This window comes from Miniopterus natalensis, chromosome 22, assembly GCF_054644295.1.
Source record: "Miniopterus natalensis isolate mMinNat1 chromosome 22, mMinNat1.hap1, whole genome shotgun sequence".
Taxonomy (NCBI): Eukaryota; Metazoa; Chordata; class Mammalia; order Chiroptera; family Miniopteridae; genus Miniopterus; species Miniopterus natalensis.
This window is the reverse complement of record NC_142102.1, coordinates 8,587,298-8,609,156: the sequence shown is the minus strand read 5'-3', so window position 1 is coordinate 8,609,156 and position 21,859 is coordinate 8,587,298. Positions and strand designations below refer to the sequence as shown.

General features: G+C 53.3%; 1 protein-coding gene across 2 annotated transcripts in view; it reads right to left on the bottom strand.

The window, feature by feature from the left end:
• Nucleotides 1-9,292: 9,292 nt before the first annotated feature.
• Nucleotides 9,293-21,859, bottom strand: part of ARNT2 (aryl hydrocarbon receptor nuclear translocator 2) — a 73,076-nt gene continuing 60,509 nt past the window's right edge. Inside the window, exons 12-19 of one of the 2 annotated variants that reach the window (XM_087829115.1) lie at nt 21,319-21,470; nt 18,240-18,312; nt 17,522-17,645; nt 16,164-16,263; nt 14,705-14,843; nt 14,101-14,251; nt 11,009-11,145; nt 9,293-9,486 (exon numbers count right to left, since the gene is read on the bottom strand). In XM_087829115.1, the coding sequence (XP_087685241.1) occupies nt 9,388-9,486; nt 11,009-11,145; nt 14,101-14,251; nt 14,705-14,843; nt 16,164-16,263; nt 17,522-17,645; nt 18,240-18,312; nt 21,319-21,470 (975 nt within the window). In that variant the 3' untranslated portion in view covers nt 9,293-9,387. Of the gene's footprint in view, nt 9,487-11,008; nt 11,146-14,100; nt 14,267-14,704; nt 14,844-16,163; nt 16,264-17,521; nt 17,646-18,239; nt 18,313-21,318; nt 21,471-21,859 lie in introns of both variants that reach the window. The other variant, XM_087829114.1, reaches the window with a different exon arrangement.

Below are 21,859 nucleotides of genomic sequence, written 5' to 3'. Positions count from 1 at the left end.
GGCTGGTGCAGTTTCTCGTCTTCAGGTTTTTATATTGTTTTATTCTCTACAGATCTGCAGGTCACCCTAGCACGGGGGCCTTGCTAGCCTCTCTGCATCACTCCAATTTTAACAAACAAGTTGGTGTGTACTTAAATTTCAGCTCCAAAACTGTGTGTTGGGTGGTACTTACTGGGCGCCAGGCATGAGTGGACACTGTGGGGTCAGTCGGCTACTCTCATGGGCCTTCTAACCTAAGGAAAGAACAAAGGCCTGCTGAGTTCAGCCAGTGCTTTCCGAAAGATCCTTTCTGAATATTCCCTGTTCCCTCCCCGGGGAGGGAATTAGGACCAGGCCAAGGGCTTCTCAGGGCTTCTGGCCCCCTGTTCAGAGCATCAGTGTCCTGGGCTGGTTCAGACTCCCTGAGGGGTGAGTCTGCAGCTCCACGGTGGGGAGAAGCGATGGCTTCCTCCCAAACTCGGTCATGAAGGTGTAAGTCACCTGCTCCCTGAGCATCAGGCTCAATGATCGAATCTACTGTGTCTGCATAGAGGTTACGTAGGGGCCCGCTGACCTGCCTTGATAAATTAGTGTCTTCTAGGGCTCGCGTTTTCTTTTCTTTTCTTTTTTTAAAAAAAAATATATCTTTATTGATTTGAGAGGAAAGGAGAGGGAGAGACAGAAACATCCATGATGAGAGTCACTGATCGGCTAGCCCGCAACCCGGGCCTGTGCCCTGACCGGGAATCGAACCCCAATCGCCTGGATCCTAGGTCGACGCTCATCCGCTGAGCCATGCCCGGCCGGGCTAGTGCTCGCTTTTTCCATCTACAAGAGGAGGTGGCTTGAAAACAACAGATAACCTCTCACAGGACTAGCTGGCTCAAAAAGACCAGATAACCTTTCGAGTTCGACTCTCACATTCTAGGCCTGAAATTCCACGGACCTCAAAACAGCAGCAACTCTAACAAATCTTGTGAATCTCTACAGCCTGTGGAAGATGAAGATTCTCCCCAGAAAGGTGATGGGGTCACCAAATTAATGCCCTGTCTGTATTCTTAAAAATATTGTCTTTAGAATGTAAGGGGGGGAGGGGGAATGGGTCTGATACGTGGACTATTTTAGTGATTCTGTCCATGCTGCTGTGAGCAAATTTCGTCCCGTTTGCAACTGACCTGCATTCAATGAGCAGCACTTCCTGAGCACTTCCTAAGCCCAAGGCAGTGTGCAGGTGGAAAGGAAACTGAGAAAGGGGTGAGGGGTGAAAGAGAGGCACAGAGAGCGAGCAAAGGGAGCCACAGGGGAAATGCCTTCCAGGGTGGAAAGATCAGGAGGTCTTCATGGAGCAAGTGGCATAGCAAACTGATTCTTTACAAATTAATATGTTTGTACTGAGCCTTGACTCTGTGCCATGCACTGTACATCGGAGGCCCCGGGGCACAGTGGTGAGTGACAAACGAAGCCAGGGTCCTCATGCGAAAGGGGACCCCAAGCAAGCACCCATTACGATCGCCTGCGACAGAGGTGAATGGAGTCACAAAATCTTTTACAACCTGATGGCAGAGGAGATTTATGTCACTAAAATAAAATAAATGGGTTAAAACAACAGGCAAAGATACCACAGGAACTGCGGAGGCGAGGGATACGGGAAGCTTCGTATTTCTCGCAGGAGGAGCGAGAAATGTTCAATGTGTGATTGAACAACTGGTCTGTGGCAAAAGGACAGGGCAGGATTTGTCACGTATGGAACAATTGGATTTTCCATTTTCTTGCAAAGCGGAATTTACTTCCTTCCCTGAAAAACCATAATCCACAGGGGAGTAGAGTAAACGAGACATAAACATAAACATATCCCCCCCGAAGGGCAGTTGGCAGACAAGGCCTCCTTTAGGAGACGCGCCAGCCAACGTCAGTGAAGTCAGATGACGTGACTCACCGCCTTTCCGTTCACGAAAGAAAAAGGGGGAAACCCGGGGATGGTCGTGGAAACTCTGTAATGGCAAAGGATCCACAGGCAAAGCCACTGACCCAGAACCTTTTTCTTAAGCTCCAGTCCGTAAACAAAGACTGTCTTCTGGGAACTGTCCTTTCTTTCCTCCCCTGAGCTCCCCGTGGGTCACGGATTCCATCGATGAGATCCTCAGCCGAGCCCAGAGTCACAGAGCAGAACAGGGTGGGTCTGGCTCAGTCCCCTCTGCTCTACCAGAGGAAGCCAACCCGTCAGCTGCATCTTTAATCTAATTCCAGTGCCACGAGTCTGGCCCCCATCCACACAGCCCTCACCTCTATTTTCTTGAGGACGAAATGCTCGCCCAAAGAAATCAGTTGAGAGCCACTTACAAAAATAGCACTTTACTCTGGGTGCGAGGGGGAGAGGGTCTAGGACAGGGTAGGATGGGCTTAGAGCAGGTAATTCCATCCCTGACTGCTCAGGATAATCACCTGAGGTGCTTTAGAAACTACTGGGGCTTGGTTTCCCCCCAATAAATGATGATGATGATGATTTCACTGGTTTGGGGTATGGTCTGGGCATTAGGACTTCAAAACACTTCCTTCCTTTCATATGTATCGGGGCTAGGCATATCGACTTCTGACATCCTAAGGGCCACTGTGGGGAAGACGGTTCTGTGAGGCCCCAAGGGTGAAAACTAGTGCTAGGTTTGAGCTCAGCATGGGGAAGACCTGCTCGTGAGTTTTGCTGAGCTGATGCCTCACAAGGCAACGAGCTTTGCAGCTTTAGCAGAAATGCTGTGGGGAGTCAGAAAGGTGGGGCTTGTCCCAATCTCTGGGTGCTAGGAGTATGGGAATCAGAGAACTCCCAGGCCAAGGGGCAGAGTTAGAGATCAGATACACAGTATCGACGAAGAGGATGGACTTTGACATCAGAGCTAAGTTCACATCACGGCTCCGTCCCTTCCTAGCCACTTACGTGGTCACCTTAGTCAAGACAAGCACCAGCTTCCATGTCTGTGACGTGCAGAGCAGCGTCCTTGCCTCATCGAGATACTGTGAGGGATGAATCATAGCACATTTAGCGTCAGCAAGTGGTACCTGTTGAATTTATTACAAGAAGTCTTTGGCCCGGGCTGGGTCGCACAGTGGGTTAGAGCGTCATCCCGATACACCAAAGGCTGCAGGTTTGATTCCCGGTCCGGGCACATACAAGAACCAACCAGTGAATGCATAACTACGTGGAACAATATATCAATGTCTGTCTGTCTGTCTGCCTCTCTTCCTTCCCCTCTCTCTCTCTTGTCAATAAAATATAAAAGAAAAAAAATCTTCACCGGTTGCTGACTGCCTTGTACTCAGCTGACTCTCAAACTTGGTAGAAAATTTTCTCTTCCTCTCTTTTCAAAAACTCCCTCAATTTCAAAGGCATTTGAGGGCAAGGAATAGAGGAAATGAAGAAATAAATAAAATAGCTCTCTTGGATTAAACATCAGCCTCAAGGCAGGAAGGAAATGGTGACTGTCCTGTGTGTCCTCCCGGGGTCAGTGACTTCATGCGCACTGGAAAGATTGCCTCAAATTGGGTTGCTGGATTTCTCCCCATGACCCAAAAGAGTTGGGCAAAGAGAAGAGCTACTCGTCGATGCCAAGATGGCAAATATGTCACAGATGATGGCTTGCAAGGCTCTGGGAATCAGACAACAGCACGTTAGTTTTTATATTTCTTTCCCCCAAATATTTGACAAAACTGTTCATCAAGAAGCCGTCAGGTTGAAACACAGATGTTGGTGGTAAGGAATCCCGGCTGCCGTCACATCTGCTCCTTCCTGGGAGTTTCTGAAGTTCAGGGCTGGCTGGCTCAGTGAAGCTACCGCCCGGGGAGGGGGGTTTTATACGCCGCAGGGTCTACAGGTTGCTGTGTAGACGCCAGGGGGCCGAGCCCACCTTCAGGAGAGCAGAGGACAGGTTTTCTTCCCATCGCCTGGGTGCAAATGTCTTCAGTCCATTTTTAATGCAGGTCTCCCACTGGGTGTTAAGTAGGAGTCGGTCAGGGCCCTGAAGGGACCACTCTGTCAGAAACGGAGCAGGAACGGCTCGCCCAGGTGGGGGCCAGAGAAGGCTTCCCACAGGGGTCATTTTGAAGGGTCATTAGCCAAGGGGTGGGTGTCAGAAGCTAATTGCTGCAATGGTCAAAGGCATGAAAGAGACAGGGCAGTGCCTGTGGGTGTTTCCCAGCTACACAGGTGGGCGAGCACGAAGCAGAGTGACTGGTGGGGCTGTAAAGAAGGCTTTGAATGCCAAGTAAGACAGCAGGGACTCTCCTGAAGGGGGACCATGAAAGGTTTTAGGGAGAGACAGGGTCAATCAGATGTACATTTTTAAAGATACTTTGTGAGGGCCTTGGCCGGGTAGCTCGGTTGGTTAGAGTGTTGTCCCAAAATGCCAAGGTTATGGGTTCAATCCCCGGTCAGGACACATACAAGGATCAACCAATGATGCATAGGTAAGCAGAACAGCAAATCGAGGGGTTTCTTTCTCCTTTCCTCTCTGTCTCTAAAATCAATCAATAATGACAAAAAAAAAGATGTGGAGCAGAGAACGCGCTGGAGGCGTACATACCACGATGAGCCAGACCGTTGGGGTCTGCGCACTCCCACCGAGCCTGTGGTGAGGACACTGTGAGGCTGACCCACTGCAATGCAGCCGGGACTTCGATGAGCACAGCCCTTCCGACTGATGAGACTGTGGTCCTCTGGGCAGGTGTGGTGGCTGAACAATGGCCCCCACAGATGTCCACCCGCTGATCCCTGGAACCTGTGACTATGTTACCTTACATGAAAAAAAAGACGCTCTTGCAGGTGTGATTTTAGTTAAGGATCTTGAGATGGGAGAGTCTCCTGGTTTATCTCAGTGGACCTGATGGAATGACAGAGTCCTACAGAAGGGAGGAGGGAGGTCAGAATTAGTAGTAGCAGCAGTGACATCGGAAACAAGATGACAAAGGATGCAAGGAAGGGGCCAAGAGCCAAGGATGAAGGTGGTTTCTGGAAGCCGAAAAGGCCAGGAACAGACTCTCCCCACAAGGACTCCCTGACGGAGCCAGCTTGCCGACACCTTGGCTTTAGCCCCGAGATGGGTTTTGGCCTTCTGACCTTCAGAACTGCAAGAGAATAATTGTTAACAGCCTTCAGCCACTCTGTTTGTGGTGATGTATTACGACAGCCCTAGGAAACTCCTACGTATTAGGTGCATTTTCCAACATCGCTCCACAGGCTCAAAGGATCTCGGAAAAATTTACTGAGGAATGGCCAGTGGAACCGACGATCCGTCCACTCTTTTGAACAAACATCCTCAAGTAATAGCATGCTTCCCTTTTCGATTAATCAGGCAAATATTTATTGCAGCGACAAGCATCAGGCACTGTGATGGTTAAAATGTGGAAAAACGTGTGCTTTTTTGCAGGTAGCTCCCAGGTGAGGAATGAAGCCCAAGTGAGCCCACAAACCTCAGGAACTAAGGCAGAAAGTGAACATCCTCAGAGGCTCCCAGTGCAATGGTGGGTAAAAGGGGGACGGCACCTGTGGGAGGAACATCAGGGAGTTGGTGGAAATCTGCCTGGGTTTTGGCTGCTAGAGAGCGGGGGTGGGACCGAGGGGGCCCTGGTGGAGGCCTGGAACGAGTGAAGGCACAGATGCAGAAATGCATTTAGTGTTGTGGATTGAATGGTGCCTTGTATCTACTATGTATAGGAAGGAACAAAATATCTACAGGGGTCTGCGCTATCATTTTCAGGCATCCACCTGGGGTCTTGGAACAGCCCCTGCGGATAAAGAGGGACGAATGTAGCCCTGGCCAGTGTCGCTCAGTGGATTGGGCATCGTCCTGTGCACTAAAAGGTCTCTGGTTTGATTCCTGGTCAGGGCACAGGCCCAGGTCGAGGAATCGATCCCTGGGTGGGGGTGTGCAGGAGGCAGCTGATCTATGTTTCTCTCTCTCTCTCCCTCTCCCTTTTTTTCCTCTCTCTCTCAAAAACAAACAAAAAAAAAACTATTAAATAAAGGGCTCATGGGAAATAGAGTTGAACTTGAAAAGGGGGGTGGGGAGGGACAACTGTACTACAAACAGCACGCGCGTCTCCTCTTACCTGTCTTCTCGCGCACGAGCAGGAAGCTCTCGGGCAGGTGCTCGGAGCAGCGACCGCTGAGTCACAGGTCTGTTTGTTCATCGCTGACGTGCGGAGATGTTGCCTCACTCTCCAGAGCCGCTGTCCCGCGTCCAACAGCAAGAGGAGTTCCTGTTTCCTCTCATCCTCAATCGCAGCTGTGTCACCAGACTCAGTAAATCTGAATTACACAGTTATATCCTGTTTGAATGACTAGTGAGGCTCGGCCTCTCCTGACACACCTCGTGCCGTGAGTTCCTATGAACTGACAAATCAAACCCTTCGGTTATGTAGCCAAGGAGCCGTGTTTCTCATATTGATTTTTATGAAAGCTTCATATATTCTGAACACTCCCCGAATATACTACTTTGTTGGGAATCTATATTGCAAACACTTTCTGCCACTTTAGGGGTTGTCTTTTCTGTTTCTTTAAGCCAGTTTTTTTTTTAGTGAGTTTGAACATATCGGTATTGTATTTCATCTTTTGTGCTCTGGGTGCCTCGTTTAAGAAATTCCTCCCTAACTTGATTTCATGAATCCATTTTCCTAGGTTTTTTTTTTCTAAATGTTTTACAGATACGGCTTTTTAACATTCAGCTGTTTCCATCCACATGGGATTTTCCCCTCTCGTATATTGTATTCTGCATATTGTGTAAGTTCAGGACAAAGTTGCTTTTTTTCCTATGTGCTTTCCCCTGGCACCAAGTAACAATCTCCTTTCTGAAGGTGTATTTCTAGGGTCTCTGCTGTCGCTGGTCCTACATGTAGGCCTACTTCCCTCTCGCTGCACTTTTAATTGTATGGCTCCCAAGTGCCTGCCGGGCCGAATGCTCCACTTTTCTCCAAGACCTACCCCAACTCCAAAGGTAGGGCCCATTCAGTTACAAAGTTGGCCTGGGCTAGTCACTGTTCAAAGCAAAGTCATTTTTACTGCAATGAAGTTTTAAAAGGCCGTTACATTCATTACACATATACACAACCGACTTAATAACCGTTAGTCATCGAGAACATTCAAGAAATACAAACGAGGATTGATCCACGGCACAGTTCACAAGCAGGGGAAGAAAACTGAGCAGAGAGATGATTAAGAGCCGAGACCGTCCACTGAAGCTCGTCCGTGGAATCTCGAGTCTCAGGAGGAAAATGAGATTGTTACAAGAAGCAGTCGTCCTGTTACGGCCACCTTCCCAGTCAGCACCCAGCTCTGGCCACGAGCCCCAGGCACATGTGACAGGGACCCCTTCACGCTGCCAGGGACCCAGGCAGTGGAGGAAGTGAGGACAGCAGGAGGCCCCTTCGGACACTAGACCGAGTTTGGGTAGAAGAAGGGGAGGGGGGAAGACCCCCGGCCAGTCAGGACACAGTGACCTAATGACAAACCCATATTACTTGGTAAAACAAACAGTGTTTCTACCATGACCTGTTACTGCCTACAGCTGTTAAGTAACCGGCTTGGCCTTGCTAATGGGACAGGTCCTCGCTGTCACTGTTAGCGAGCAGGTGGGTGAGAATCCACTGTCCTGTCCCAGCCCGAGTGCTGACATGAACAAGCACATCACTCGATGCCCGGGGCCTCCTCTCTTGGCCAAGGCGAACAGGAGCTCTGAGAGTGGCAGGGGTGCTAATCTGGGGAACACACAGCCTCTTTATGGTCACAAATAAAGACGCCTGGCTTTCAGTCGCCCACAAACCTTCACCTCCCAGGACCAGTGCTTGAGTTGGGCTGAGTTTCAGTGAGAGGAAGAGGCGAAAGGTCCCGGGAGCAGACCGTCTCCTCTTCACTTCGCCGCCCCCAGTGCCCAGCACAGACACAGGCACACGGCAGCCCATGGCCAACGGGTCAACCTCATGAGCCACCTCAGAAAACCCCCAAGTACCCTCCAAAAAACAGAAGGAAAAACAAATGCAAAAGCCCCTGAACTTCCCAACTTACAAGCTAAAGGCCACAGTCTGGTTTCGTGCCTTTTTTGGAAATAATTACGCCCACTTGGCTGGGCCAGCTGCAGGAGGTGAGGCAGAGGGGGCCCAGCCGGGCGGCACAGGGAAGCTCTCCTGGGTCTGGTACTGCCAGGGTGGGTGGAATTTCTGCCTCCTGCCACCTCCCCCCAAGCCAAAGGCTACTGAGGGAGATGGGACGCCACCTACATCTGAACTAGGACCACTTAGCCCCATTTACAAAGGATGAAAGCCAAGACGCCCTGCAAACTAAAGTCAGGGTTAATTCTGAGTCACGCAAAGGTGCTGCTGACCGAGGGCATCCCACCCACCAATGGTGGACTTTACAGGTGCAGCTCCCCAAGCAAGCTGGGCCCAGGGGTTGCCGGACAGGGCTGGCATGGGGCTCACCCCCTAGACTATCTCCAGAGCCACTGAGCAGAATGCACTGCACCCCCCCACCCCCAGGCTGGTCCTGGAAGCCACCAGCAGCACAGGACAAGAGGCCTCAACACCCCCCTTCCCACTCACAGCTCCATACAAGGGCCTCTGTGACTCCTAGGCAAGCCTCCTGCAGGCTCTGGGCTGCATAAGGTCCACTCTCACCAATGGAGGAAGGAGAAACACAAGCCCTTCAGCCTGGTGCCCAGACCCTTGGCCAAGCTTCCTGAAGTCAGGGTGCTGCTGGGCAGGAGGGGGTGGGGGCCACACATTGGGGCTCACAACATACCCTGGACTGGAGATACTCACCCTGTCCACACACAGCAGACATGGGCACAACACAGCCCACGTCACACTGCACACAGTACACGTCCCACATACGTGAGGCACACAGGCCTGCTGAGCTGAGGCAAAGGGTCTGCGTCCACCCGTTCCCATGCCCCTCGCCTCCAGCTCACAGGACACAGGCTGTGCTTCCTGCTCCCCTCTGAGCCCCACCCACAAAAGACAAAGGCGAGAAAAAACCTGGTCCCAGCTTCCTGGGCAGGCCTGGGGTGGGGGTGCTTGGGCACTCTGGGCTGTAACTGAACATTTTATAAGTGAAAATTGTCTATGATGAGATTATACACAACCAGGTTTTAAGGACGCAGTGGCCTCGCCTCCCAAGGACACACAGATACGACACAATAAATACAACTGACCCCCAACGTCTACCAGGGCTCCAGTCTGCGGCTGAGCAGCCGTGGCTGCGGGTTAGAGCTGAGCGATGCTGTGCCTGGGGGCGTGTGGGGGGTGAGGCGCTCTCTGCTGGGCAGTCCTGCGGCAGGGCGCGTGGGGCGAGGCTCAGCCCCACTCACGTGGGCATCCTTGTCACAGCCTGGGTGGCTCTGTGCTGCGGAAGCCTCGCTCTGCCTGAGGCTACTCAGAAAACGGCGGGAACATGCCCAGGTCGGCGAAATCTTCGATGTTGTAGTTGCCGGTCCCCTGGGTCGGGTCTCCTGGCATGGGCAGCATGTCCTGCAGGGAACATACAAGGAAGCCGCAGGGGAGGTGGGCACCTGCACGTCCCGCTTACCCTCCCGGTCACGTCTCTAATGGGGGAGGCCGGGAGTATCCCCACCCCAGGGACACTCCGCAGGGCTCCTCAGTGTCTGAGACCCTGGGAAGCTGCTCTCTCCTGGGGGCTGTCATTCCCACAGGTAAACACGACTGTAGGTTACAACCTTTGTCTGTTTAAGGCTGAGCCAGGACACAGAGTAGACAAGGGCCTCACTGGAGGGAGAGCCCAGCCTGGCTCCGACCAAGTAAGCACGGTCCATGGTCAAAATGCAGGAGGAATACAGCAAAGGGGGGGGCAGAGGAGGCCTTTGGGGGTCAAGGCCCTGTGTATGGGGACGGTGGGGCCAAAGTCCAACAGGGTTAGACTTCCCTTTTAACAAGTCCTTCAAGTTCTCTAGGCCTCAGACTACCCATCGAGACAATGGGAGTGGCTACATTTTAACCCCTTATGGCAAATTATCCAAAGCAAGTTCTGTTGACTTCTCAGGCCATACTCTAGGAGAAAAGAATTCTATGGACAAATAAGTTTTGGAAACAAGGCATACTTTACGTTCCTCCTAAAAATCCTCAGTCCTCATTAGTATAAAGGCTCTGATAAGTCCTGCAGTCCAGAAACTGAGTCACTGTTTAACCAGTGTTTCACAAACTTACTGGACCAAGAATTCCTTTTAGCATCATGACCATGAAGAGCCAGGTCTGGGAATTCCGTCCTGCACGGCTACTGGGAGGCAGTAAGGATGGGCAAGGCTGAGCTTTACAGAGGGAGGAAAGGGGCGACCACTGCAGGCCAGGGGAGGCCAGACTCAGGCCCAGGCAAAGTGCTTCTCTGCATATTTAAAAGGATTCTGTCCTTTGGAGATCTGGCATGACATCTGGGTTCTAGACCTTTGTCTATGAAGATACTGCTTGACCTGGTGGAAAGAGCGTGGGATCAAGGTGGGGTTGATCAACAGCTGGACCTTGAGAAAGGGGATTAGGATCCTGGGCATCTCAACCCCTCCCACCATGTGCCTCCTGCCCCATCCCTGCTTTACAGGGCAGGCCTGGGGCTCTGGGCATGGCAGGGGCACCTGGCCTGCTAGGAGGTGCTTCTCCCTCAGGCAGACTTGGCTAGGGGCAGACAGTGGATTCAGGCCCCCATTTGGAGCCTTGTCCCTTTGGGAGCTTTTCTGGCTAAACATGGAGTCAAGAAGACCCCACGGGGGCGGGGTCCTGCTCTGCAGGCTGCTGGCCATGTCCACTGCAGGTGTACAGCGCCTGCCTGACACCAGGGGCGGGCCAGGAACATCTTAAACAACGGAGGCTGCAAGGTGCCCAGGTTTCCTCAACCGGGAAGACCTGAGCCTTCAGCCCTCGACCCTCTCGTCAGGGCCACGACTGGGGCGAGAACTCAGGGCGGCCACAGCAGCAGTGCCCCGGGGGAAAGGAAGCAGAGAGAAGGCGCGGGTACCTACGAGAAGGCGGCGGTCGCTGGATTTACCTGGAACACTTCAGTCTGACCGGGCTGCTGGTGCGCGTGCTGCTCACCGCTCTGCTGGCCGTGGTGCTGGCTCTGCCACTGGGACCAGACTTCCGAGGGCCGCCCCTGGAACTGCCCGCTACCTTGTCCACTTTCAGCTAGAAGAGCCGAGGGACAGGACACCATCACCACCGTGGGGGAGCTTCCTAAGCCCCTCCCTTCCTGCTGGGGCCTGGATTGTGCCCCCCAGATTCACATGCTGAAGCCGTAACCCCCAGGATGTCAGAATGTAACTATATTTGGGGTTAGGAATTTTATTTTATTTTATTTTTTATTATTTTATTTTTTAAAATATATCTTTATTGATTTCAGAGAGGAAGGGAGAGGGAGAGAGAGAGAGAAACATCAATGATGAGAGAGTCATGGATCGGCTGCCTCCTGCACGCCCCCGACTGGGGATGGAGCCCGCAACCCGGGCATGTGCCCTGACCAGGAATCGAACCCTGGTCTCCTGGATCCTAGGTCGATGCTCAACCGCTGAGCCACGCCCCGCCAGGCTGGGGTTAGGGATTTTAAAAAGGTGATTAAGGTAAAATGAGGTAACAAGGGTGGACTCTAAGCCAATAGGACGTCCTTAAAAGAAGAGATTAGGACACAGACAGACACAGAGGGACAACCATGTGAGGACACAGAGAGAGAACAGCCATCTACCCGCCAAGGAGAGAGGCCTCAGGAGGCCCCCACCCTGCCGACACCCTGATCTCGGACTTCCAGCCTCCAGGACTGTGGGGAAGTAGTGCTGGCTGTTTAGGTATCCAGTCTGTGCAGTCCCAGCAAACTAATGCAGTCCCCTCGAGCTCCATGTCCATCTCTGCCTCCCTTTCCCATCAAGCGTGTAAAGCCATCGAACACAGCAATTTCTTGCCTTTCAACCTTCCCTGCCATCACTCCACAGCCCAGCCTGCATGTCCAAGCCCAGCCCAGCAGGTATCCGGGGCTCTCATCCTAATTTCTCCTGGGCATCCGCACTGCTGACCACCGTCTCTTTGCAACTGCCCTGACTTCTAGAATGACATCTGAGGTTGTGGCCCCACAACCTCCTCGGCTGCCCCCTGGTTCTTGTGTGTGTCTTTGAACCTGCACATACGCTAAAAGCAGGGCTCAGAGCCAGGCCTTGCCTTTTATCAGCAGATAAGACATGGAGGCAACAAACACACACATTCTCTCATCTGTCTTCCTCTGTGGCAGCAGGGACAGGGGCTGAGATCAGAGGAAACTCAGCCCTCTATTTTACTCTGGGGGGGGTCCCTGAGTCTATTAATTACAGATACAAAATTGCAGAGTAAGAATTCTTAAATGCCTGGGAAGGAAAATGCTCTTTTTCCATGTGTGCAATTAACTGGGTGGCTTTAGAAATGGCATAAACTAGTCAAGGAAGGAGGAAAGGCCTTAGTACTTTTGAGCACTATGTGCGGGCACCATGCTAGCTTCTTTCTATATATTATTTCATTTTCTCTTCACTCCGACTCTAAGAGATGGGTCCATTGCCCACTTTTCAGACGAGGAAACTTGGGCTCAAATATCTCAAGAAATCTACACATAAATGTGTGTGTGTGAAATTGCCATTTCAATTTTTTTTTTTAAGGAATAGTTCACTGATTTTGTAGAGAGAGAGGGAGGGAGAGAGAGAAACATTGATTGGCTGCCTCCTGCATGCCCCCTACCAGGGATCAAGTCCACAGCCTGGGCCTGGGAAGACTGGGCAACAGGACCTAACTGAAGTCTCCTGGAAGAAGTTATGCCCAATGACAGGTGAGTTCACTGGCTGCTCGATGGAAGAGTGCCAGGGGAAAGCCCTCCTTCCAGCCCCTGCGACTGAGCTACTTTCTTTCTGACCTGCATTCGTGACCTCTCTGACTAAATAGTGGGCCATCAGCACAACATAATCTCTCCTGGATGCAGAGCATTGTGGGTCCTCAGGCGAAACCTCGGCCCGGACTGACCTGCACCGAACAGGGGATGCGGGTGGCCTACCCCACAAGCTGCACCCACAAGCCTCTTTCTGGAAAAAGCCCCAGTGGATGCTGGAGGGATAGCTGAGTCCTATGGAGGGACAGACAGGGGTCAGAAAATGCTGCAGCCCAGGACCTCGGGTTGAGGGGGCAGAATGCTGCTCTGGGGTTGGGGGGAGCTTGGGTGTTTGGGCTCAGCTCCCTACTCCCCAGGATATGCCCCCTGAGCCCCACTCTTGGATGTCACCTGGTGTTAGCCCTCGGAGAAGGTGGAACCAGCTCAGGCTTCTTGCCAGAGAACAGGTCCCTCAGCCTCTCCTATGTGGAATGGACCCTCGGCAGGGAGATGTGCTCAAGGGTCTCATGAAACAAGAGGAGTGAGCAATAGCCCTGGCCGGGGAGCTCAGCTGCTTAGAGCTTTGTCCTGATACGCCAGGGTTGTGGGTTCAATCCCCGGTCAGGGCACATACAAGAATCAACCAATGATGCATAACTAAGTGGAACAGCAAATCGATGTTTCTGTCTCTGTCTCTCTCTCTCCTTCCCTCCCTCCCCCTTCCTTTCTCTCTGTAAAATTAATTTTTTTTTAAAAGAGGAGTGAAACAGCAAGGGCTCCTGCTCCTGGGACACGAAGCAGAAGGTGGTTACTTAGCCCTTTATGGCCTGAGGTTTTTTTAACAGAGTTAGAAAAGATGAACTTACACGGGACAGGATCCCTCTTTTAATATTAAAAAGAGAGAGAGCTCTAGAATATTTACTATTTACACAACTATTCTCTAGTTTTTCAAAATAAGACTATAGGATTTGTGACCTGGGGGTCCTGAAAGTCCTCGTGAAGGGCCACAAGGGTTAAAGTAGAATTTAGATGACATCAATGCAAGGCCTTGAACCTGGTAGCCTCAACCCACAAAGCCCAGGTCTAAGCAGCCAGTCTCTTAGGCAACCACGGGGCTCCTCAGAGCCAGAGAGAACAGGTGTTTAGAAACCTTCAGATCCGGTGCCAGGATGCTGGGAGCGTGGGCTCAGCTCTCCAAACTCGGGATGTTCAGAAGACATTTTTGCGCACTCTCCCAGAAATTCTTGCCCCCATTTGCCACCTACCGAACCCTGGAGTCCTGTTGGCCAGACTGGAGTAGGCATTCCCACTGGGCGAGGAGGTGGCCGGGCTGGAGAGCGGGCTGTAGGAGGAGGGGTCAGCTGGGTAGGTGTGGCTCGTTCCAATCCCAAAGGGGGACGACTGCGTCTTGCTGGACTGAGAGGGCATTTGCTACAATCAGGACAAAGCGAAGAGATGGGGCGCATCGATGGCAGGTCCCCGCCCTGTGCCCCAGGTTAGTCACTACCACCTGAAGATATGGTAGCAGTGGCAAGTACCTGTTCTGGGATGACGGGACCCCCATGGCTCTCTGGCCAGCTGGGCATAAGCCCGGGATCAGACCAACAAGTACGGGCCCAAGAACTGCAGGACTTGAGCCCTGGATCTTTGGGGCAGGTCAAAGTCACCCCCAGTACTACAGACACCTGGGTCCTCTGGCTTCTGGTTCCAGGGCCTCAACTCCTTGAATACTGCCTTGGCTCGTGGTCCTGGGCAGCCGGCTGTGCTCAGAATGGTCAGCTCCAGCTCAGAGCCAGGACGTGAAGACACCACATGCAGGTGCTCTGCCCTCCTGGCAGCCGTTAGCAGCGCCCTCACCGAGGCCCGTACCTGTCCGGGAAAGGGTGGCCGACTCCCTGTCCATGGCACCTGACTCTGGTTTAGCTGCCGGGAGATTTGGGACATGTTCTGGCCCGTCGAAGAGGATGACTGTATATCGTTCACTCCGGGCACATGAACCACTGAAGAGCTGGAAGAAAATACATTTGCCCTGAGACCCTGCCCAGCACATACCCCGCCTGGAACACCTCCTTCTCTGCCTCCCCCCCCCCCCCCCCATGACACCCAGAAACTGAGAAGCCTCTTAGAATAAAAATCAGCCCCGGTTCTAACTCGCTGCTTTGTGCTCTGGTTAATCTGTTCCTTTGGGACGCCTGCAGGGCTTAAGGATTCAGGAAATAGGCCGAGGGCTGTCAGTCTGTTCACTTTAAACAGAAAGACAAGCCTGTGAATAGAAGACGGACGGGCCTAAACCTAAGCACACCGCTGGTCACCTCTTTGCCTCCCTTCTGTGGACTTTCGATTTAATCCAATGAGTCTTTATTAGGCACCCAAAGTGTGTCACCAGTGCTCCCTGCACGTCCTCTGGCAGGCTCAGCCTCGAGCCGCTGTCTTGCCCCTGGGCACACAGCATCTGCCCCTGGGCACATCCTGCCTGAGATTTCCCAGCTATGCTCACTGTATTAACAAGCTCATCACAGATGGGATGGTGGGGGAAGGCTTCTGTGTTGGCTCAGGCCGTCCCTCCCACCTCCCTGACAGCCCTACAGGGCAGCGTGGGGGGCGCCTGTGAGCCAGGCAAGTGGGAGGGGGAGGGGGCCAGTCACGGAAGGTGCTGGAGGTGGTGGGTCTTCAGCCAGGTTTGAAGAAAGGCAGGTTACTGACCCCAGAGGAGAGCGGGCACAGTGTTATTCATTGTACTACAATATTTTTTTCTATCTATGGATTCATATTAAAATAGGGAGGACCCAAAACGTCACGACATCATAACCATCTCTTGGACTTTGCTCAGCCTTCTGGTGACCTCTCCAGGCCATGCTCCTGTTTCCTCAGCGGGTCTGGGAGCCAGGCTTCCTCAGTGACCTAAAGAGGCCCTGGAGGCCAAGAACCAAGCCTGGGAAATCCGACACCCTGTCTGTGCCCAAGTGGCCCTTCAGGCTGAGACCCCAGGCATGACGGGCCAGTTGTCCTCTCTTCCTAGGACGAGGCTGTGACTTCTGGGAACCAGGGGACAGGGCACTTCCTGCTGCCTTGTCAGGTGTTGACAGCTCCGACCCATCCAGCTCTTGGCTGGAGGCCAACTCAGTCCCTTCTCCCTGGCGCCTTTCACACCCAAGAGAGTAACTGACACCACATATCCATGGCGACCCACGGAGGGTGCAGGGCAGAACCAGAGTCACCAGAGTCCTCAGCCCAGGGCCTGCAGTCAGGAACTGTGGACCGCACACAGAGCCCAGCTCTGAGATGGGAGGGGGCATCCTTGGCCCCTTGGCCCCTGCCTGGCACGTACCTGAAGGCCTTGCCCGAGTGTCCGGCGGGGAACGGGCTTCCTTGGGAGTAGATCTGCTGGCTTCCTGCTGCAGAGGCCGAGCTCATCATCTTCTTCTCCGCTGGGGAGAGCAGAGCAAGGGTCACATGATGCAAGGGTTCCCCACCCTGCAGACCACATAGGTGGTGGGCGCACCTAGGCAGGCACCAGCAGGGGGCACTCGGCTGAGCACTCATCCCTGGGGCCTTCCTGCACCTGACAGCTTCAAGCTGTCCACCCCCCTGGGCCAGGACACGGGCCATCACCCGGGCCAGGACACGGGCCATCACCCGGGCCAGGACACAGGCACTGGCCTGAGCCAGGACAAAAACTCCCGGGAAGGCAGGCCCTTTTGGGAATTGGGGAGATGAAAAGAATTAATGAAGTTCTTCCTCAGACACTATTCTGCCAAATCCTTCCCACCCCGAGGAGGGGGAGCCCCGTGCAGAGCAGTGATGAGGACCGTGGGCTCTGACGCTCAGCTCCTGGGCTTGAAGCCTGCTTGCCAGGGGTGTAGCTAAGGATGTATAAAAATGAATCTTTCACATCTTTATTACTTTGATTTCACTTCGCTCTGTTTGGGTTCCATCCCATTCGGGCTGTTATCAATCAGGAGTCCTTGAACATCAACTTACTTGATCGCTCTCGATAGCTCACTTCTCCTTCTGAATACTTTGCAATTTGCTAACAATTTCCTTGTCTTTTCTTGGAAGTGACTTGGAAGGCAGACTACTCTCCTTTTCTCTTACCCTTTAGTGGTTATGCTTAAACACCCTGGAGGTGATATTTCTCTGCAAACGTCAGAGATACATCAGTGTACACTGATGATGAAAAATTTTGGTTTAGTAGCATGAGTCCAAAATGTGCCTGGGTCTTGTTGAATTGATTGGATTGTGGCTTTTTTATTTATTGATTTGAGAGACACACTTTTAAAAACGATTCTATGCAGGTGGTGGGGTAGTGGATCATTTTTATTTCCCTTTTTAATGCATATTTTTGTTTCAAAATGTGGTCTTCTCTATGTTAGGGATTAAGTAGAGATTTTATTGTTATTTTTTTGCACAAGGGCATGCCTTCTGCTTAACGAAATGAAAGTGTGCTATGGGAGCTCGTTTATCCCAAAAGTTCCAGTTTTGATGATGAGATGTCAGAGGCCCCAGGTGACTGATAAGGACAAGGCCAGGCCAGGGGTAAACAGGACCCGCCCCCTTAACCCCACCCTGCAGCAGTTAGTGAGCACTTACTGTCCTTGGCCCTGTCCCCACAGGTGGCTATCTTTCAAGGGCCAGACAGTGACTGTTAACCCCACATGCACCACCTCGGCTCATCCAGACACTTACATGCTCCGATCCCTGCAAACATCTCAGCAAACCGGGGGTCCCTCTCCTGGGAAAAGATTGCATCTGCCTTTTCCACAGACTTCCCAGCCTCGTGCACACCAGCGGGCAGGTTGGGGACAGGAACCTGTTTGCACATTAAGATGCAACAGCACCCCACGTGTGAGGCTCTGACCATATGCCTGCAGCAGCCCCCCCCCACTCCTTTCTCCCTCCCTCTGGAACCGCTGGCCTGGCAGGCTGACCAGAGTGTGGGGTGGGGAGCTTTTCTACACACGAAAACCAGGAACGAACAGGGTGGGGTGTGAGCCAGAGATCACAGAAACAGAGTCACACAGATGACTCACAGAAATAAAATAATCAACATACTCTAAATATTGGGAAACGTGAACTTAGAGTTTAATTTTTCTCATTGATTTGAGAGGAAGGGAAAGGAGGAGAGAGAGAAACATTGATTTGTTGTTCCACTCATTTATGCATAACTGGTTGATTCTTGTATGTGCCCTGACCAGGGATCAAACCTGCAACCCTGTCATATCGGGACGATGCTCTAACCACTGTGGCTCAGCTGTGCATGAAGGAGTGACAGGTCCCTGGGGGACCCAAATCTCTGCACAGTGTGGGTGAATGGAGTGATTGTACCTGCTGGGCTGAGGGGCTCAAGCTAATGGCCTGATTTAGTCCCCAGTCCCCTGGGTTGGAGACAGTTCCAGAAACTCACCTGTGATAAGTCGTATGAAGACAGCCCGTCTCTCTGGTGCACTTCCAACTCAGCCTGCTGCTGCTGGAGCTGCCTGTGGGACACGAAGTCAACAGTCACCATGAGAGGGCCGAACCAGACCTGCTGTCCCCAAACACGGTGGGCAACCCCTGTGGGTCTCTGCGTTGTTTTCAATTTTTATTTATTTAATTTAATTTTTCATTGAAATGCTCCGAATCAAGACTACACACCCTGAATTGTAAGTTTAGGCTGCTGCTACATAGGAAATAAGTTCTGAGTTACGACTTTGTTTTATGCAGGGCAGAAAGACACTTTAAAAAAGGGGAAAAGAGCTCAGGCAAAATGCAGAAAGGCAGTTGGGTTTAATGCTGAGCGAACATTTGCCTGTAAATTGCTAGTTTACATGAGCTCATCTGACCTCCCCATGGAGCTCCGCCGTGGTGACTTCCACCCACATTAAAACTAAGAGGTGCTTCTGCTGTGAGGCAGGTGTGGTAAAGGCTGGAGCCGTCGGGGCGGGAGTCTGCTCTCATCCAGCAGACGAAGCGCCTTCCGTCGGGGAGCAGAAAACAGGTCACGGGCTCCGCTGCAAACCCTGTGTCTGACACCAGCATCTCCATCCCACAGCCCTCGGTTCCGTGGCCGTGATGAGCGCATGTGAGCAAGTGCTGACCTGCGGCCACCCTGTTCTGGGAAGAGGCCAGAAGAGGTTTCTCGGGCATTTCATGGCAACCGAATAAAAATAAACCTTGGTGGGCTTGCAAATTCCACTGAGGGAGAAACACGCAGCTCGGGAGAAAGCTGACCGACAAGGGAACCTGGTTCCCACCGCAGTCAAGTGCTGCCCCCCATGAGCTGGGACAAGGGAGCTGAGAGTGACAAACCCGACGTGTCCAGCCCGGCACAGAGCACAGCCCTCAGGTGGGGCCAGTGTAAAAATGCTGTTCCTGTCAGGAACAGCCCACCGTTTTATCCCTTTAAGGGTACAGACCCCCCAATATGGGCACACTTCAAAGCCAGCATGGGACACGGGAGTCTGTTGTTTCCTGGGCTTCGTCCCACCTCCCTGCTCTGGTCACTCAGACTTGAAGAATCCTTCCACTCAGCAGCTTCCCACAAATGCCAACCACTAAACATTTCACTTCTTCGGACGTTTCCTTCAGTTGACTGAATGCGGGGTGGGGGTGGGGGTGGGGGCTTGAATTACCTCCCCCACTTTCCATAAGGAGGCTGCCTACTGCTGGGGAAGGTCAGTCACGGCTGAGAAAGGGCCGGAGCGCAGCACTCGCGCTGTGACTGCCCTCTGCTGTCCGCAGCGAACACCTCCCATCTTCCCAGCCAGGAGCCCTTTGGGAACAGGGCGCAGGCTGTCCCCAGGACACCCTGAGCACTTCTCTCCTGTGGGGCATCAGGCACAGGTTCAGGAGCATGGACGGGAGGGAGGAAGTGAGGTGGGTGGGTGCACAGGAGAAAACGGGCAGGATCATGAGAGGAGGCAGCTCTCACTAACACCCAAATTGCGGGCATCAAAGAGGGAAAGTTCTAGAACAGTGCCCATGGCTATGAATGTGAGACGATGTGCTTGCCCATTTCCACGGCTCTGGCACGGGCAACTGCCGTGGCCACCCAGGGGCTGTGACAGATGGCACGAGCCTGGGGACACGCTGTGGCCTGAACAGGTGCTCAGCACATGGACCAGCCCTTCCCCCTTCTCTCTGTGGCCTCCCTCCTGGGGCCCCCTCCCCACACCTGGCTCCACAGGTCAGTGAGCACCCGAAGCCCCGGAGGGAGCGGCCCTGCCCCTGCAAGGGGTCATGGCAAAGGAGGAGAGGAGGGGACTGAGATGGACACTCTCATGAACAGGAGGAGGTCCACACCGGCTTCTCAGTTCACTGGACCCACCCAGAGTTAGAAGAAAGCTGGGCAGTGCACTTCGGGAGCTCAAGAGAGACCTGGGGCAGCCTGTAAGGGACTACTCAACCAAGACACTACCCAGCAGCTGTGGCGGGTGGCAAGTGCCACTGTGCCAGCACTGACCCGACAGACCCTCCTTCCTACGCACCATCCACCCACGGTATATGAAGGCAAGGCTCTGTCTCTCCATGGTCACAGGGGAGGTGGTGAGGCTGAGAAAGGGAAGGGGTCTTGCCCAGCAGGAAGCTGGGACTGACACCCAGGTCACCTGTAGTCTGAGAGACCCCATGTGGACCTGTCCGTCCAGTCTATGCTCTGAGGCCAGGACCAGGGCCAAGGTCAAAACTCAGAGGGTGGGAAGGAGGTTGCTTTGTGGGGCCCAGAGGGAAGCTTGCCACCCAAGGGGCTGGGCTATGGCAGCCAGGAGGCAGAGCGACCACCTGCAGACTCCAGGCTCCAGTTACAGGGACACTGCCTGCAGATATGAGGGGCATGTGGCGGGTGAGAAAAGACCAGTCTCTGGGAACACGGAAGATGGCGGTGCCAATGACCAGGACGGGGGGTCAGGACAGTTCTCAGGCCCCCACAGGCTGCAGCCCCCAACACCCTGGGCTCAGGTCCAAATGCTCTGCGCACTTGAGCATCACTTTGACTTTGTTTGTGCTGCTCCTTGGGCCTGTATTTCCTCAAGAATAACTGCAGACAGGAGGCATGACCAGCCCGTGGCTACGAGTGGACCTATTTCATCTTCCCAGCAGCCCTACACGGGAGGCCTCACCCCATTCCACAGCCAGGACATAGGAGCCAAGGCTGAGCCTGGTCTGTGCTCATGGCTGGCCATGGGAAGCAGCAGGGACCCGGGGAGGAATGTGTCAGCCACTGGGCAGTGGAGAGACCACATGTCCTCGAGGTGCCCACCCCCAGGCCCTAGACTCTCACTCCTCTGCCCGGGCTTAGTGGGACCAAGAACCCAGGCACAAAACTCAGGACATGGGAGGAGGAACGGGAACCAGGGCACCTGGGGCCAACTGTGCTGAGGGGTCTTCACCCGGCCCAGGGTCTATGGACCAGGTGATGAGGAGGGGGACGGGAGGGAGCAGTGAGGGGACCACAGTCCCTGCTCAGTGCCTGCCGGGGGAGCGGCTGTGGGGAAGAAGGCACGTACTTGACGTTGGTGTTGGTGCAGATGAGGTACTCGATCTCGTCCGAGTAGGGGTTCTGGAAGGTGAAGCTGCTGGTGCGGATCAGCAGCCACTCCCGGTTCTTGGTGCGGAACCGATACATGACCGACAGCACCTGGCCTTTCAGCTTCACCACCTGCGAAAATATCCAGAGACAGAAGTCAGCAGGAGGAAGGATGGTGCCAGACAGAAGGCCCGAGGCCACCCCAGGTGGGTGGTCGCTGCGAAGGTCAGCAGGAGCTCAGGACCAGGCATCGCTGAGACACTGCACATGGGTCCTTCTGCCACCACTGGGAAGCCAAGACAATGTCTGTTTTATATCAGGGCTTTTTAGCTTTTACCAATCAGATCAGGAAAACTGTAAGTCGGACACAGCCTGTCCTTGGGATATAGAGGGGGTCCTTGAGGGAGGTGGGGTCTGGACATGCAGTAGACCAGGCGGGTAAGATGCCGTCACATGAGATGTGGTAAAAAGCTTTATTTGCGCAGAGTTACATTCCTCAGGTTGCAAAGTTTCCTGCCCCT